This window comes from Sinocyclocheilus rhinocerous, unplaced genomic scaffold (genome assembly GCF_001515625.1).
Source record: "Sinocyclocheilus rhinocerous isolate Xijiao unplaced genomic scaffold, SAMN03320098_v1.1 scaffold4304, whole genome shotgun sequence".
Classification (NCBI taxonomy): Eukaryota; Metazoa; Chordata; class Actinopteri; order Cypriniformes; family Cyprinidae; genus Sinocyclocheilus; species Sinocyclocheilus rhinocerous.
Window position 1 is genome coordinate 113,168 of NW_015635273.1, and position 14,536 is coordinate 127,703.

At 37.5% G+C, this 14,536-nt stretch overlaps 1 protein-coding gene across 1 annotated transcript; it reads left to right on the forward strand.

Moving 5' to 3' along the window:
• Nucleotides 1-2,095: 2,095 nt before the first annotated feature.
• On the forward strand, nucleotides 2,096-11,129 carry LOC107746775 (uncharacterized). The gene is made up of 4 exons (XM_016561065.1): nucleotides 2,096-3,684; nucleotides 3,817-3,897; nucleotides 5,791-5,832; nucleotides 10,857-11,129. Exons 1-4 carry the CDS (start codon nucleotides 2,364-2,366, stop codon nucleotides 11,078-11,080), a joined length of 1,668 nt encoding a protein of 555 aa, XP_016416551.1. The 5' UTR covers nucleotides 2,096-2,363; the 3' UTR covers nucleotides 11,081-11,129.
• The last annotated feature ends 3,407 nt before the right edge of the window (nucleotides 11,130-14,536 follow it).

Sequence of the window (14,536 nt, forward strand, 5' to 3'; positions counted from 1 at the left end):
ACATGTTTAACAACCTAACAGCTGTCATTTAGAGAGTATCATTATGGATGTAAGTGATTTGTGGATTTCCAGCATGTACGTTAAAACGGAATTCAGACTAAATAAGATAACGTAATGTTGTAATGTATCAGTGCTGGTTAGTAACTGATAAGCTGAGTTGAGTATTGGTCTTTCACTGATCTCTCTGATAATGAGTGCTATAGTTCTGATTGGATTAGAGCTGCTGCTAGGTATTTTGTTCTCCAAACTTCACTAAAACACTAATGTAACATTACATACTTTTTAAGATTTACTACTAGAGTTTGATTTTCTAATAAACTGGTTATTGCATCTTGTATTTATTAACTGATCTATTCACTCTTAATAAGGGAAGATGAGGAGTAACAACTGAATATGTTGAAAGATTATATTGTACTTCAGTTCAGATACATTTACATTGTGACTGTGCCTCAGATGCAGTCAATCAAAACTGTTTACCAAAGTGTGACCCAAATGGCCCATTAGGTCAGCATTAGATCAATGCATTATGGGCTGTCCATGGGGTGTTATTGTATTGTGTGTAGCACATTTGTTATCAGGTATGATGTGTGTGTGTGTGTGTGTGTGTGTGTGTGTGAGAGAGAGTGTGTGTGTGTGTGTGTGAGTGTGTGTGTGTGTGATTGTTGACATTTGCTACAAATATACCCGTGCTACTTATGACTGGATTTGTGGTCCTGGGTCACATTGATAAATTTCCAATTCTAAAGAATAACAGATATGTAAACATGATAGAAATAGGAAAAACAAAACAATTATTTTATGTAACATTAAACTAGGGGTGTGCACAAATAGTTGAACATTCGAATATTCGGTCTGTAATTGAAGAGTTAATTTGCAAAAAAATGGAGTGTTACAAGCTCTTGGTGCATAAAGAAGATCTGTAAAGTTGCAAAGACTAAAGTCTCAAATCCAAAGAGATATTCTTTATAAAAGTTCAGAGTCAGCCACACCTACCTAAAACGACTCGTTCTAACACGCCCCCACATGTCTACCTCTCTATGTGGGAAGATATGCATAACGCCGCCCAAATGTTCAATCAAAGTATATATATATTCCACAACAAATTTGACTTTGGGGGTTGAATAATTTTGTACATGAATGTTTAGAGCCAATTTTATTTTTCAATATTCATCAACTTTACATTCTCAGAATCACTCAAATGTGTATTAGGGTTGTTGACATGGCATGGCATTTTCACTGTCACAAGATAAAAATTAATATAATTATTATTGTCATATTTAAAATGCAGTAAATGGTTAAACATTTCTTTGTCCTACATGGACCTGTTGTAAAAACTGCTGTGTTATTTGATTTTTTTTTTTTTTTTTTGAGCAAAATATCTATATCGTCCAATGGTATGACAGCCTCAAGCATGGTTCAATAAATTACATCTTTTATAAATTAAAAAGGAAAGCATAAAAAAATGTAAAAAAAAAACAAAAAACTCAGGCATAGTTTTAGAAGCGTCTATTTTAGTTAAAAAATAAAAAAGCTTAGGAACTTGATGACATTTTGTCATTGGTGTCTCCGGTGTGACACCATATTCTTATTTTAAATTGGACAGTTTCACAGACAAATTTTAATTAGCTGAAGGAACCTATTCAAGGTCACGTTACTGAAGCCCCCTGTGATCTCAACGATGTGCACATGGTAAATTTCTGTCTCAGAATTGTTAAAATATTTAACTTTTTGGAACCAGTATAAAAGTGCTAAGTTTTGTTGTCCTTTGGTGTGACACCCCTAAATTATATTTTTTAATTAAAACTGTATGTTAAACTACATGATCATGGAAAATGGCGATAGCGGTGATTTTCTGTCTGCCAATACATTCAATCCACCATATTGTAAAACAAACCCAGCTGTTTCAGTGTCTTACAAATCCAGCTCCGCTCAAGAGCTCACATGTAATGAAAATTATACACCAACAGAGTCTCCTGATAAACAGTCAGAGACAGAGGATGTGCCAAACCCCAAAGAAACTTTCACCACCCACAAAAATTACTGCTACGTCTGCAAGAAACCTCAGTCTAAAATTTCACGTCACTTCAAACAGCATCAAAACAGTGAGACGGAAATTGCTGCTGCATTCTCTCTCCCTAAACACTCCAAGGACAGAAAACAGTTACTTGAGAAGCTACGAAACAGGCAACTACCAACACAATCAAGAGGTTATAGAAAGAAAAAGAGGACCACTGAAAATTAGGAGGCGCACAGGAAGATCAGAAATCGAGCTGAGTGCCAAAACATTTGTGCATTGTGTATACTGTAAAGGCCTGTTTGTTCGCAAGGAGCTGTGGCGCCATACACGGAGATGCCCTTCAAAGATGTCTGAAGCAACTGGCAAAGCCAAAGTATTAGATTTGGCTGATATTGCAGAGTCAACATTCTCCCAACCAATATCTCCTCAGGTGTGGAAGATCTTGGGAAATATGAAGAATGATGACATTTCATCAGTAGTTCGAAATGATTTCCTCATACTTCAGTTGAGTCAATGTCTTTACAACAAGCATGGCAGTGATCCATCAAAATCTGAATACATCAGACAGAAGGCTCGAGAAATGGGCAGACTCTTGCTAAGATTGAGAAGAAAATACTCCATATATAGCTTTGAAGATGCTGTGAAACCGAACCATTTTTACAAAGTCCTTGAGGCTGTGAAAGATGTTGCTGGTTACGATGAAAAGAGCCATTTGTATAAGACGCCAAGTCTTGCACTGAAGTTAGGACATTCACTTAACAAGATTGGTGACGTTATTCTCTGCAGGGCCATCGCAGTAGAGGATGATGTTGTGACAAAAGCAGCAGAGCGATTCAAAAGACTGTGCTCAAGTGAATGGGCAGGACATGTCTCGCATGCTGCTCTTGCTACTTTGAACAAATCAAAGTTCAGCAAACCATCTACTATACCATTCACACAGGACGTGCAGCTTCTCCACCAGTACCTAGAGAAGAAATCAGTTGAAGCTTTTGAAAGCCTAAAAAATCACGAGTCTTCACAGACATATGCAGAACTTGCCAAAGTGGCACTTGCACAAGTAATAATATTCAACAGACGTTGTGCAGGAGAAGTCTCAAAAATGACGCTCGAGTGCTTTAAGAAAAGAAACCAGGCTGAGCTCCACGAGGACATAGCTCTCTGTCTCTCTCCATTTGAACAAAAAATGTCCAAGCATTTCAGCAGAGTAGAAATCATGGGCAAGAAAGGGAGAAAAGTTGCTATTTTGTTCAATCCTGAACTTGTCAGAACCATTAAACTTATTGTGGAGAAGAGAGATGCATGTGAAGTAGACGGGGACAACCCCTTCCTATTTGGAAGACCAAAGTGCTCACCCACCAGCTTCTTCAGAGGACAGGACTGCATCAGGCTTTTTGCAAGTCAGTGTGGTGCGAAGAACCCAGAACATCTCAGGTCTACACAGCTCCGCAAGCAAGTGGCAACAATGTCCCAGATTCTCAGTCTTAAGGATAACGAGCTGGACCAACTTGCCAACTTTTTGGGCCATGACATTCGAGTCCATAGAGACTATTATCGGTTGCCAGATGCAACTATAGAAATTGCAAAAATCTCAAAGCTGCTACTAGCAATGGAAAAAGGAAGTCTCGCAAGATTCCAAGGAAAACCTCTCGATGAAATTGAGATTGAAGGTATGTGCATAGTTTTATATAATAATAATAATAATAATTTAAAATATTTCTGTAAATAATAGAAGTTTAGGAGCTATATGTGTGTACTTTAATGCACGTGTATGGGTGTTTGTCAAATATGCTTTTCTATAGATGAAATTGATCTGGAATTAGACGATGAAGAAATAAGTGATGAAGATGATGAAGAGTCAGATCCTGCACATGGAGTAAGGGGTGCGTAATGAATTTTATTCCAGTGTGCATTAATGGGATTATGTATTCACTACAGAACTTACCACAAGAGGCCCACTACAGTCTTCATACAGGCTTGCAAGTGGTCTCCTTCTAGTCTATATGGCTTTATTAAGAAAACTGTTAAATGAAACTAAAAAGGGATGCATCCAATTAACTACGCAAGAAGTTTGATATCGATATGTTCAGTTTTGGTATTTGCTCATACCAATTACACATTCCTGTATTGTCATTTCTTTTGTAGTTTGTAAAAAATATTGTGTAGACATAGCAAAAGAATATGACTAATATTAGTTGTCTTGTTTTGTTTAGCAAATAGATGTTTCCTTCAGCTATTTTCATTCATAATTATGCCCATTAAAGGGGTCATGAACTGCATTTTTTAATTTCTTAATGATTCCTGAGGTGCACTTAAAATGTTAGTATGATTTTTTTTTTTACATAAAAAAATTATAATTTAGATTATTTTAGATTTAGATAATTTTCTACGCTGATTTTAGCCCTCTGGTTTGAATGCTCCGTTAGAAGGGGCATGTCTGTTGTCAGACTTCAGTGTAAACACCCACTGCTATGATTGGCTGACATCATGCATATGAAATAAGTATTAGATGTGGAGCTCTCTCGAAAACTTTTACTACATTTTTACTATTACAGCTGTCGAGATTATCTAATTGTGAAAAGTGTTGATTATAGCAATATATTTAGGCCTACTCCTGTCACATGAAAGGTTGCAGCGATTGTAGCCGATGACAGCAAATGTTGAGTGCATTAATGCTGTGATCTCGTCATTGCCGCTTGAGTTCTGCACTCTCAAAAATGCTTTTATCATAATTAACAGTGCAAACATGATGTAAATAAGAGATTCATTGTAGGGTTGGGCCGATAGACGATGCCATCGTCCATCGCCGATGGCTGATAGACTTTTCCGTGTTTGGAAATAAAATGACATCTATACAGAACCCCTAAAGTTAATAAATACGAGATGAGAGTAAAATATATATTTCAATACTTTATTTCGCAGTTATATCATTGGGTAATTATACTGTTTAAATTGCGGGCATCAGGCAGTGAGCCGCTATTATGCCTGGCATTGAAACTGCTTTTGAATGCACGATCGCTTTTTAGTTTCACTTTCGAGATTCGCGATCGCAAGTAGTCTGTTTATACTATGGAGCGGCAGTACTTATCACACATTTTACAAGATTAGATGTTTGTCAGTGGTGCTCAGAATCTGCAAATCATTCGCCGTCGTCCTCAGTCATCTCTCCTTACTCTGTTTATGCGGTAAGTGAAATTTTATGTACTGTAATGTAACAGACATTATGTAATGTAAATGTATAATGTAACCCCCGCACCCCCACGATGTCATTGTCCATCGCGATGTTTCACTGTAGACATCGTCCAATGCCAATTTTGTAGACATCGCCCAACCCTAATTCATTGTGCAATGTAGAAAGCGTCATCGATTATAACATGACTTTTGGTGAGAGTCCAGAAAAAGAGCAGGTTCTGAGTACCTATCCAGGGATATTGTCTGGGCCTGGTGATTTTTGCGGGTTTATTTTCCTGAAACTTTGTGTCACATCTGCAGATGAGATTGTAAATGGCAAGTTTTCTGTGATCCCACCAGCCAGTTTTAACCTTGAAGTTTAAAGTAAGAAATGCATTTAATTTCTTTTCGTTTTTTTTTTTCTTCAATTTATAAAATAAAATAGGGATGGAGTTGACCCAGGAAGAGGCATAAAGTTCCAATGGTATTTTTTAAATGAATTTGAATATATGTTTGTATTATATTTATACATATTCAGATTTAAGATGGTCAGAAATTGTTTGCATTGTAGAGAAGAGGAATAGAGTATTGCTTTTTTTCCATAGGAAAAAGAAAAATGTCCCCAGATGAGGCTGAGAGCTCCACAGGTATGTTTAGGTGTGTGTGTATATATTACTGTTTCTTGAGACATGGGTCAAAACATGTCCAGCAATTATAACTGCTATTAGATTTAAGAATGAAAATATTTTCAATTGTAAATGTTATGTGGGATTAATAATAGAATGTATTTAACACAATTATCCCCTTAAATTTAATTTTATTATTATTATATGAAATCTATGACAATTATTGTCTTCTCACTACATCAAAAACAGTGTCCACACAGAAGGGTTCAATCATTCATATGCTATAAAATGGATAAAAAATGTTTCATTTAAAGCAACACTTAATAATATCTCATATCAAAGCAAGGTTGTTTTTCAAGGACACATGCATGTTTCATAAGGTTTCAAAGTTGTGTCCCCACCTTTTGTCAACACTGTCAGACATTCATTAAAATGTAAATAAATCAGGCAATATCAGGGGGAGCTGTCGCTCTAACGGACCCCCTTGCCACATTTCATCTCTGCAGAGTACATCAATGTCAGACAGGCTCTGGTAAGTTTTATAGTTTTAGAATATTTTAAATCCTAATGCTAATATTTCCTGTGTCACAATCATGATCTATCAACACCATCTTCCAAATTCTGAGGGAATTATTTGAAATATTTAGATAATTTTATTCTCCTGAAGCAGGTTCTTTTGGCATCTAGCATCAACAGAGAAAACAAAATGGCTACTACATGAACTCCATTCGTTTTGTTAAAAAAATGCCAAATTTGTCAGCACTGTCAGATGTCACCACCAGAACATAAGATTCAGGGACCATAATGCTGAGGGAACACAAAACACTGGATAAAACATATCTATACATAATACAGTTCGTTTGTATTCTAATTATGTGTTCTGATCATATTTAGATTATTTGTTAAGATGATTAAATGTGAATATTAAGATCCTGGTGAATGTAAATGGATAGAGCTAACAACTAATTGTTTTATTTATTGATTTAACTGTTTAAAAGTTACCTTGATAACATAGCAGATGCACAGCAGACATACTGTTCTGAGATGAGAGAAAATACAGTTAGGTCCAGGGTTTGAAATTAACAACCGCCAACCCGCCAAATGCGGGTAAAAATCAGCTGTGGCGGGTAACGCTGTCAAATCACTAGCCAATTTGGTGTTTTTTTTTTTTTGGCTAGTAGAAGTTATGAATGTCCGGTAACTTAAAAATTTAGTAGCCATATTGGCTGGTGAGTGAAAAAGTTACTTTCAATCCCTGGTTAGGTCCATATATATTTGGACCAGAGCATGTGAGCGAAGCGGAGCGGTGTGACGCTCCGCTACGCTCTGCGCTCTTACGGAAATATTACCACTCCGCTCCCCGCTCACATGCTCTGATTTGGACACAAGCACAATTTTTATAATTTTAGCTGCTAACCAAAACATATTCAAGTTACAGTTATATATGAATATGGGCTTAAAGGGGTCATATGATGCGATTTCAGGTTTTCCTTTGTCTTTGGAGTGCTGTGGAAAGCTGTTTGTGCATAGATAAGATCCGTGAAGTTGCTAAGACTAAAGTCTCAAACACAAAGAGATATTCTTCATAAAAGTTAAGACTCGTCCACGCCTTTCTAAAATGCCTCGTTCTAACACGCCCCCACATGTCTACGTCACTGTGTGGGTGAAACTACTTTGTTTGGTCTTCCAAAAGAGGACACAACTAGAAATCAGTGGTTCCAGAAGAGTTCAACCCAAATATTCGAGTGTGTGCAGCGAATTTTACGGAGGACTGTTTCCTGAACCTGGGAGAGTAGCCTACAATGCCGGCTGTGCACAAAGGCTGTTTCTATAAAGTGGGGCAGTTCCAACTTTGCAAGGACAGTCTGGGACTTCTAACTCCCAGCCTGTAAGTATGTTTTCATATTTAAAGATTTTGCCACTGACTATTCAAACACGAGTTTTGAGGACTGTAGAGTAGGGCTTGTTGTTTGTCATTTCTCCGATCACAAATGCAGACATGGTTTTATGCTTACGCGGCGAGATGCAACGCAACGCGTAAAAAGACAGTATAAGTCATTATAATCCGTAATTATGTCCCCACTGGATGCAACAAATGCCTAGTTTATAATGGGTTTTATTGGTTTTGTCTCGTCGCTCCGGGACACGGCATCTCAATATGGTAAGGGACGTAACATTTTAGTCACACGCTTGAGGTATTAGGCCAATCACAACGCACTTTATAGATGGGCAATCAGAGCACACCGTGCTTTTCAGAACAATGAGCTTTGTAAAAAATTTACGCATTTCAGAAAGGCGGGGCATAGAGGAGCAACAATAATGTACAGTATGTGGAAAAAAATTTGTTTTTTGAACCTTAAACCGTGTAAACCTTGCATTACACCAAATACACAAAATAATATTATTTTTAGATAGATACATAAATGTAGTTTCATTTGTCTAGGTACAAGGTTTTTTCAATATTACACCCTGTTTTGTCCCACTTCTCAAGAATCAGTGATATATAAGATAATTTTGACCCAGTTGGTTGGGTTGCTGGTTGATCCAAATTGTTTTATTTAACTCAATTATTGTTTAAAAATTACTATATTGCTGAAAATTAGAAATCTCACGCAGAATTACTAGAGGCAACAGCAATAACCAAAAGGTGAAAATTTATTAATAAGCAAGAACAGCCATAGACAAATATTTTTAGTTTTATTTTATTTAAAGAGCACAATTAAAACAACACAAGATTGACCAGTCTGCTGTATGATAACAACAACAGCTAATAAAAAAATGAGACCAACATCGCAGAAAGGAAACAGACTGACAAATAATTAAGCAAGTAAAACAAACATCACAGGAAAAAATGAGAGCCACTTTGTTAGATCAATCTGTTGAGCCAAAAGCTAACTCTACTATATATTATCTCAAATTTCTTTTAAAAGAGCCCAATGTAGGTGAAGTGTACGATATTAAGGCAAACTATTCCAAAGCTTTGGGGCCACCACTGAACATGCCTGGTCACCACTTAATCTTGTCCTAGGGATGATCTGGTTAAATAACCTTAAATTCCTTTAATCTAAATAAAAATATAAGACAAATTAAATTTATTTGGATGAATACAGTATAGTTTACAATATTACATACATTGAAACTTGTGGTAACACTTTATTTGAAGGTCTCCTTGTTACACGTTACATGTACTTACTATTATAAAAACAATTAATTATGCATAATTACATGCAAGTAACCCTTAGCCAAAACCTAATCATATATATACAGTGCAGTGAAAAGGTTTTTGCCCCCTTCCTGTTTTTTTGTTATTTTTTGCATATTTGTCACACTTAAAAGATTCAGATCATCAAACCAATTTTAATATTACGCAAAGATAATGCAAGTAAATACAAAATGCAGTTTTTAAATGATCATTTCATTTATTAAGGGAAAAAAGCTGTCCAAACCTACTAATAAATGAAATCATAATTTCAGAACTGCAGTTTGTATTTACTCAGGTTATCTTTGTGTAATATTAAAATTTGTTTGATGAGCTGAATCTTTTAAGTGTGACAAATATGCAAACAATTAAAAAAACAGGAAGGGGGCAAAAACTGTTTTACACCACTTTATATTTTAAAAAAATGTCTCGCCCCCCCCCTGACTCGAGAGTCAAATGTCACCCATGATGACCGCATTCATTGTGTTTCGTCTGCTCGCTCTAAGGCACAAGTAATTTATTATATATGAAAATTATTATATTCTCCTACTTTTCTTAGTGATTTATAGTGCCAGTTTATTAGGAAGTGACGATTTTGTTCTCTTTGACTTGTTGGATGGAAATGATGCTTGTTCGCAAATGTTTTATGCGATATTCCAGTTTTGCGCATAAGTTATTTTCGCAACTTTGGATGGAAACCCGGCTAGTGTGTCGTTAAAATCTGAGCCGGTGATGGGCTGCTGTTTGCAGGGGAACTGCGAACCTCAGACCACTGGCTCGAATTTCACTCTTAGGCTGCGTTTAAACTGGCACAAAAAATCCGATCTTTTGCTCACATCTGACACAGATCGGCATTTGTTGCACACGTGTAAACACAAAAACCCGCACGAGATCCGATTTTTTTGCATCCGATCTGAGCCACTTCCAAATGTGGATTTTAATCGGATACACATCTGATATCTGGACATCCGACCTACGTCTAAACACACATATCCGATTCTCCACAGAACTCCCAATGCGAGGGCGACACGTTTGCTCATAAAGATTTTTAATGGCGTTTTAATGCCGCCGTGCTGTAAGCGCTCGCATTTTATTGAGATGGAAACTTTTTGTAGGTAAGAAATTGCACATTCAGGAGCTGGTTTTCAACCCCCGCCCTGTGAATTTTGAAAATACAACAGTTAAAAGCTACATATATTTCTCAGCAATGAGGTGAGAACTTGGCAGTTTTTGTAATTAAACCGACAAGCTTGTTTGCAATGCTTCACAATCGCTCGCTCGCATGTGGGTGCATGCGTTCGTTCTCTCTCTCTCTCTCTACTTAATTCGAATTCATTTCAATAAATATCTTTATGTCACTAAAGAATTCTACCTCTAACGAGCTGTAGATAAAATAGTCTAACAAATTAAAATTACCCGCCGGCTGAAAGGTTCCGTGACTGACTTCATAACCTGTCCATAAACAATCAGTACTGAGATTAGAGAACATATTTTAACATCAAAATACATTTAATTAAGTATTATAATACAATATATAATGTTATAACAAATACAATCAGTTTGTAATGCAAGGCTAAAAACGACCGTTGCTGACACATTCAGCTGACTGACATCTCATCCTTCTATGTTGTGTAGTGAATAGTGCATAGTGAAGACTTTATAGATGAAGTAAAACATACACAAACTTTTATTTCACTTAAGAAGGGCACCAGATAGGCAGCAATAAGAACCGCTCTCTCCTGAAGAGGATGCAGAAAGCCCATGCTCCGACTGTAACCCAACAGCTGGGTTGAAGGGAGGCATGTATAGTTTCAGCTGTCAGTGAATATATTTATTTATTTTGCAGAGGCCAAATCAAGGAGAATTGTGAAAAGGCCATGGAGCCCAAATGAAGCGAATGCAGTCATGAAACATTTCAAAGCCCATATTTCAAAAGGACACCTCGTAACAACGGCAGAGTGTAAGCAGTGCAAGGCTGTAGAGGACCCTGTTCTAAGAGAAAGAACAGTACAGAATATAAGGGATTTCGTGAGGAACCGAGGTATGCAGTTAAAAAAGAAATGTTCTTAGATTAGTTAGTTTTGTTGACCCAGTGAAGTTGAAAAGAAAAGATGAAAAATGTAAAAACTGTACCTCTAGGGGTACAACAGCTTGAGTTATGGGTAATCTTGATAAGTTTTACAGTACATGGCAACCATTTCTAGATCATTTGGACCAATGTAATGCTTACTCTGACCAGCAATGTAGTGCTTAGTATTTGTCTTCCCCCTATTGAGTGCTTCTTTGTTTTTCCACTGAAACTGCTTGTATGCCCTGATTGCTCTTTTAAATAAAAGTTTTTTCTTTTATAAATATTATTTTATTATAATTATTATTTTATGTATTTTGTTCTTTTATTGTTGTTTTGTTTGGTGTTTATTGTGCAATGTAAAACTAATAAAAAATACTTTTTAAAAAAACTACAAAAGCAGTTCAATCAGTCAAAAGAGCAGCGAGTGATTCCCTCTTTTCTTTTATTGTTAGATTAACATTAATGAGACAGATGGCCTATTAAGTCCTACTGTACTGCACGGATATAATGTTACACATCAGATGTTTTTCCCCAACAGTTCCCCAAACGTTCTTTTAAGACATCAATGATTATGTTTGCGTAAACACTTAAATACTGTAATTCTGTGTCTATATTTGTCGGGATCACTGGCAGAAGCGCCGTTACGTGGGGAAGCAGTCAGCATGATAAGCGGGCGAAGAAAAGGTACTCCTCTCAGGCCCCGTCCACATGGAGACGTGTTTAGCTGTATACGCATACATTTTGTATCGTACAGGCGTTTCGTCCACACGGATCCGGCGTTTTGGGAGAGTGAAACCGATATTTTTTTAAGCTGGGTCCCAGGGTGGATAAATCTGAAAACGACGCCCTTGCATTTTCGTGTGGACAGCGAATCCGTATATTTTCTGAAACGATGACGTCATCAGCCCACGTCTCGCCCCTAGTCAGACACCGCTACGTCACTTAACAGCAACAAAAACATGAACAAACACTGAATGATTGGCTTTTTATTAACTAACATTAACACAGATTAATAAATGTATTGTTCCATGTTCATTTGTATACCGCGCGCAAGGTTTATGCGCATAGTCCAAGTCTTCTCCATTTTTAGTGTATCTCTGTGGCAGAATTACAGCGCCACATACTGGTCTGGCATGTATACTACATCGTTTTGTGGCGGTTTTGTGGTTTCGTGTGGACGCAGATATTTCTTGAGACGAGGGGAAAAAAAAAGATCGGATAGGGGAAACGTGGGGTTACGTAGGTAACCTAGTTCTGTGAATGAAGTCAACACGCCACAGTAGGGGTCAGCCTGCTAAGGATGAGCTGTCAGGAGACGGTATATCAAATTAACCACGCCCCGCTTGCAATCACGGTCTATAAATACAGGTGCGATGTAGCCGGCGCTTTCTCTTTTGCCGACTAGTGCTCCCTGAGTGACCACGCCATGTGGCGTGTTGACTTCATTCACAGAACTAGGTTACCTACGTAACCCCTCGTTCTATTTCATCTAAGTCAACACGCCACAGTATGGGTCAACTGTGTACCAGATAAGGTCAGGAGGGGAGAAAAAACCCAAGCGGGGCAATAACTCAAGGAAACCAATTCATGCTAACAGAACATTTATTAGTTTTCCTGTCATTTACAGTTAAATCAGCTATATAACCATGGTTCCCTGAGTGGGGAACGAGACACTGCGTCCTCTAGGTTTCTTGCCATGCTGCGGACGCAAGCTTCAGACGAAGAAGTGAATGATGTGTGCTCCCGGCGCCTATTTATACTATAGTCGCACCGGTAGTGACGTCATGGCTGTCGCCGGCCAACGTGTTGTTGGTGTTTTTTCAATGTATGCTTCAGACACGGGTCACGACGAGGTGTTCCCCATAGCGACCCCTAGAGGATGCAGTGTCTCGTTCCCTACTCAGGGAACCATGGTTACATAAGTAACCTGAGACGTTTTTTCTGCTGTAAATTTGGGCTCTCCGTTCTGACTGTCATAAGCGCCATAGATATGTATGATAAGCGCTGTCTCTTCTTCTTTTGAATTGCATCCAGGAGCGCTGACTTACAGTCTTGCACTACAGCGCCACACTGGTCAAACCGCGTTATTGCAGGCTCTTACATTAGGTCATATAAGATCAAACGACCATTCAACAACAAAAATATTTGTCGATATATATATAAAATCATAATGTCGAATGTTGCAGTACATATTTAAATATAATCGCCGCTCTCACGCTCCGACTGTCATATATATTGTCAACGTTGTCGATAATTTGAGTTTTTGAAAACTGCTGACTTAAACAATAGTAAAAAACAAACGGGACTATTAATTATTTTGAAATCGAGATAACTTTAGCTAAGTTATATCTAGTCCATTTTTAAAATTATAAGATGATCTTTCTAATGGCTTCGACCGTTATCTTTTAGGTTAGGACAGCCTGTTTATACCATACCACAGAGCAGTGAAAAACACTGAAAGTGACAAAATGCTTTGTAAAGGTTTTCACAAATCAATCTCTATCTAAAATAAATAATTTATTTTTAAATTTCAACCCGGATTGCGTGATTATTGGAAATTGTCGGAAACTATGCAAACACCACATTCAACAAAGTAAAATTTCTTGACGCTTTTCTCAATTAAACAAATAACTAAAGACTTAATAACTCCCAATGCTAATACTCCCAATGATGAATATTTCAATAAAATGACTTTAAAATGCCAAAATATCACTTACCTGAAGCAACAGAAAATCCGTGAGGGAATAAGATTAATTGCCGCCTTTCGGTCAAATTGGCGCGGTAGTCGTCAATGCTAATACTCCCAATGATGAATATTTCAATAAAATGACTTTAAAATGCCAAAATATCACTTACCTGAAGCAACAGAAAATCCGTGAGGGAATAAGATTAATTGCCGCCTTTCGGTCAAATTGGCGCGGTAGTCGTAGCAACGAGGTGTGGCCTGCCGGACATCTGCCAAACTTGATGCGTTTTCCAAGTGTAATCCAAATGTTATCCAGAAGTCAATGTTTACCAATGTCAGCCATAGCTAAACCTTACTTGGTTCTTATGTGTTTTTTGTTATCTGGACCATATACCTCAAAAGGAGCTGTGAACCAAGCAAACATTTCCCGCAAATTCTAAACATATGGCAAAACATATATGGTAACAATCTGGCCCATATCTGTTCAGCCATGCCATATCTAAGCCATATATGCCAGCTATCGGCCACATTTGGCCCAAAGGTTCTTGCTATCTGGATGTTTGATAATTCGGTTTGCAGTCCTTTGTGAAGAGATTCAGAATGGCAGATAAATAGGAGTAAAATAAGGTCTGAGGTTTGCATGTCTGATTGTGTTGTAGAACAAACCCATAAAGTTCTAAGGATTACGTGTCCGGTGTGGAAACGCTGTTTTTTTTCACCTCCGTGCCCAAACGTCTTTGTTTGGGCTTCCGAAAGCGGCGAAAGCGGA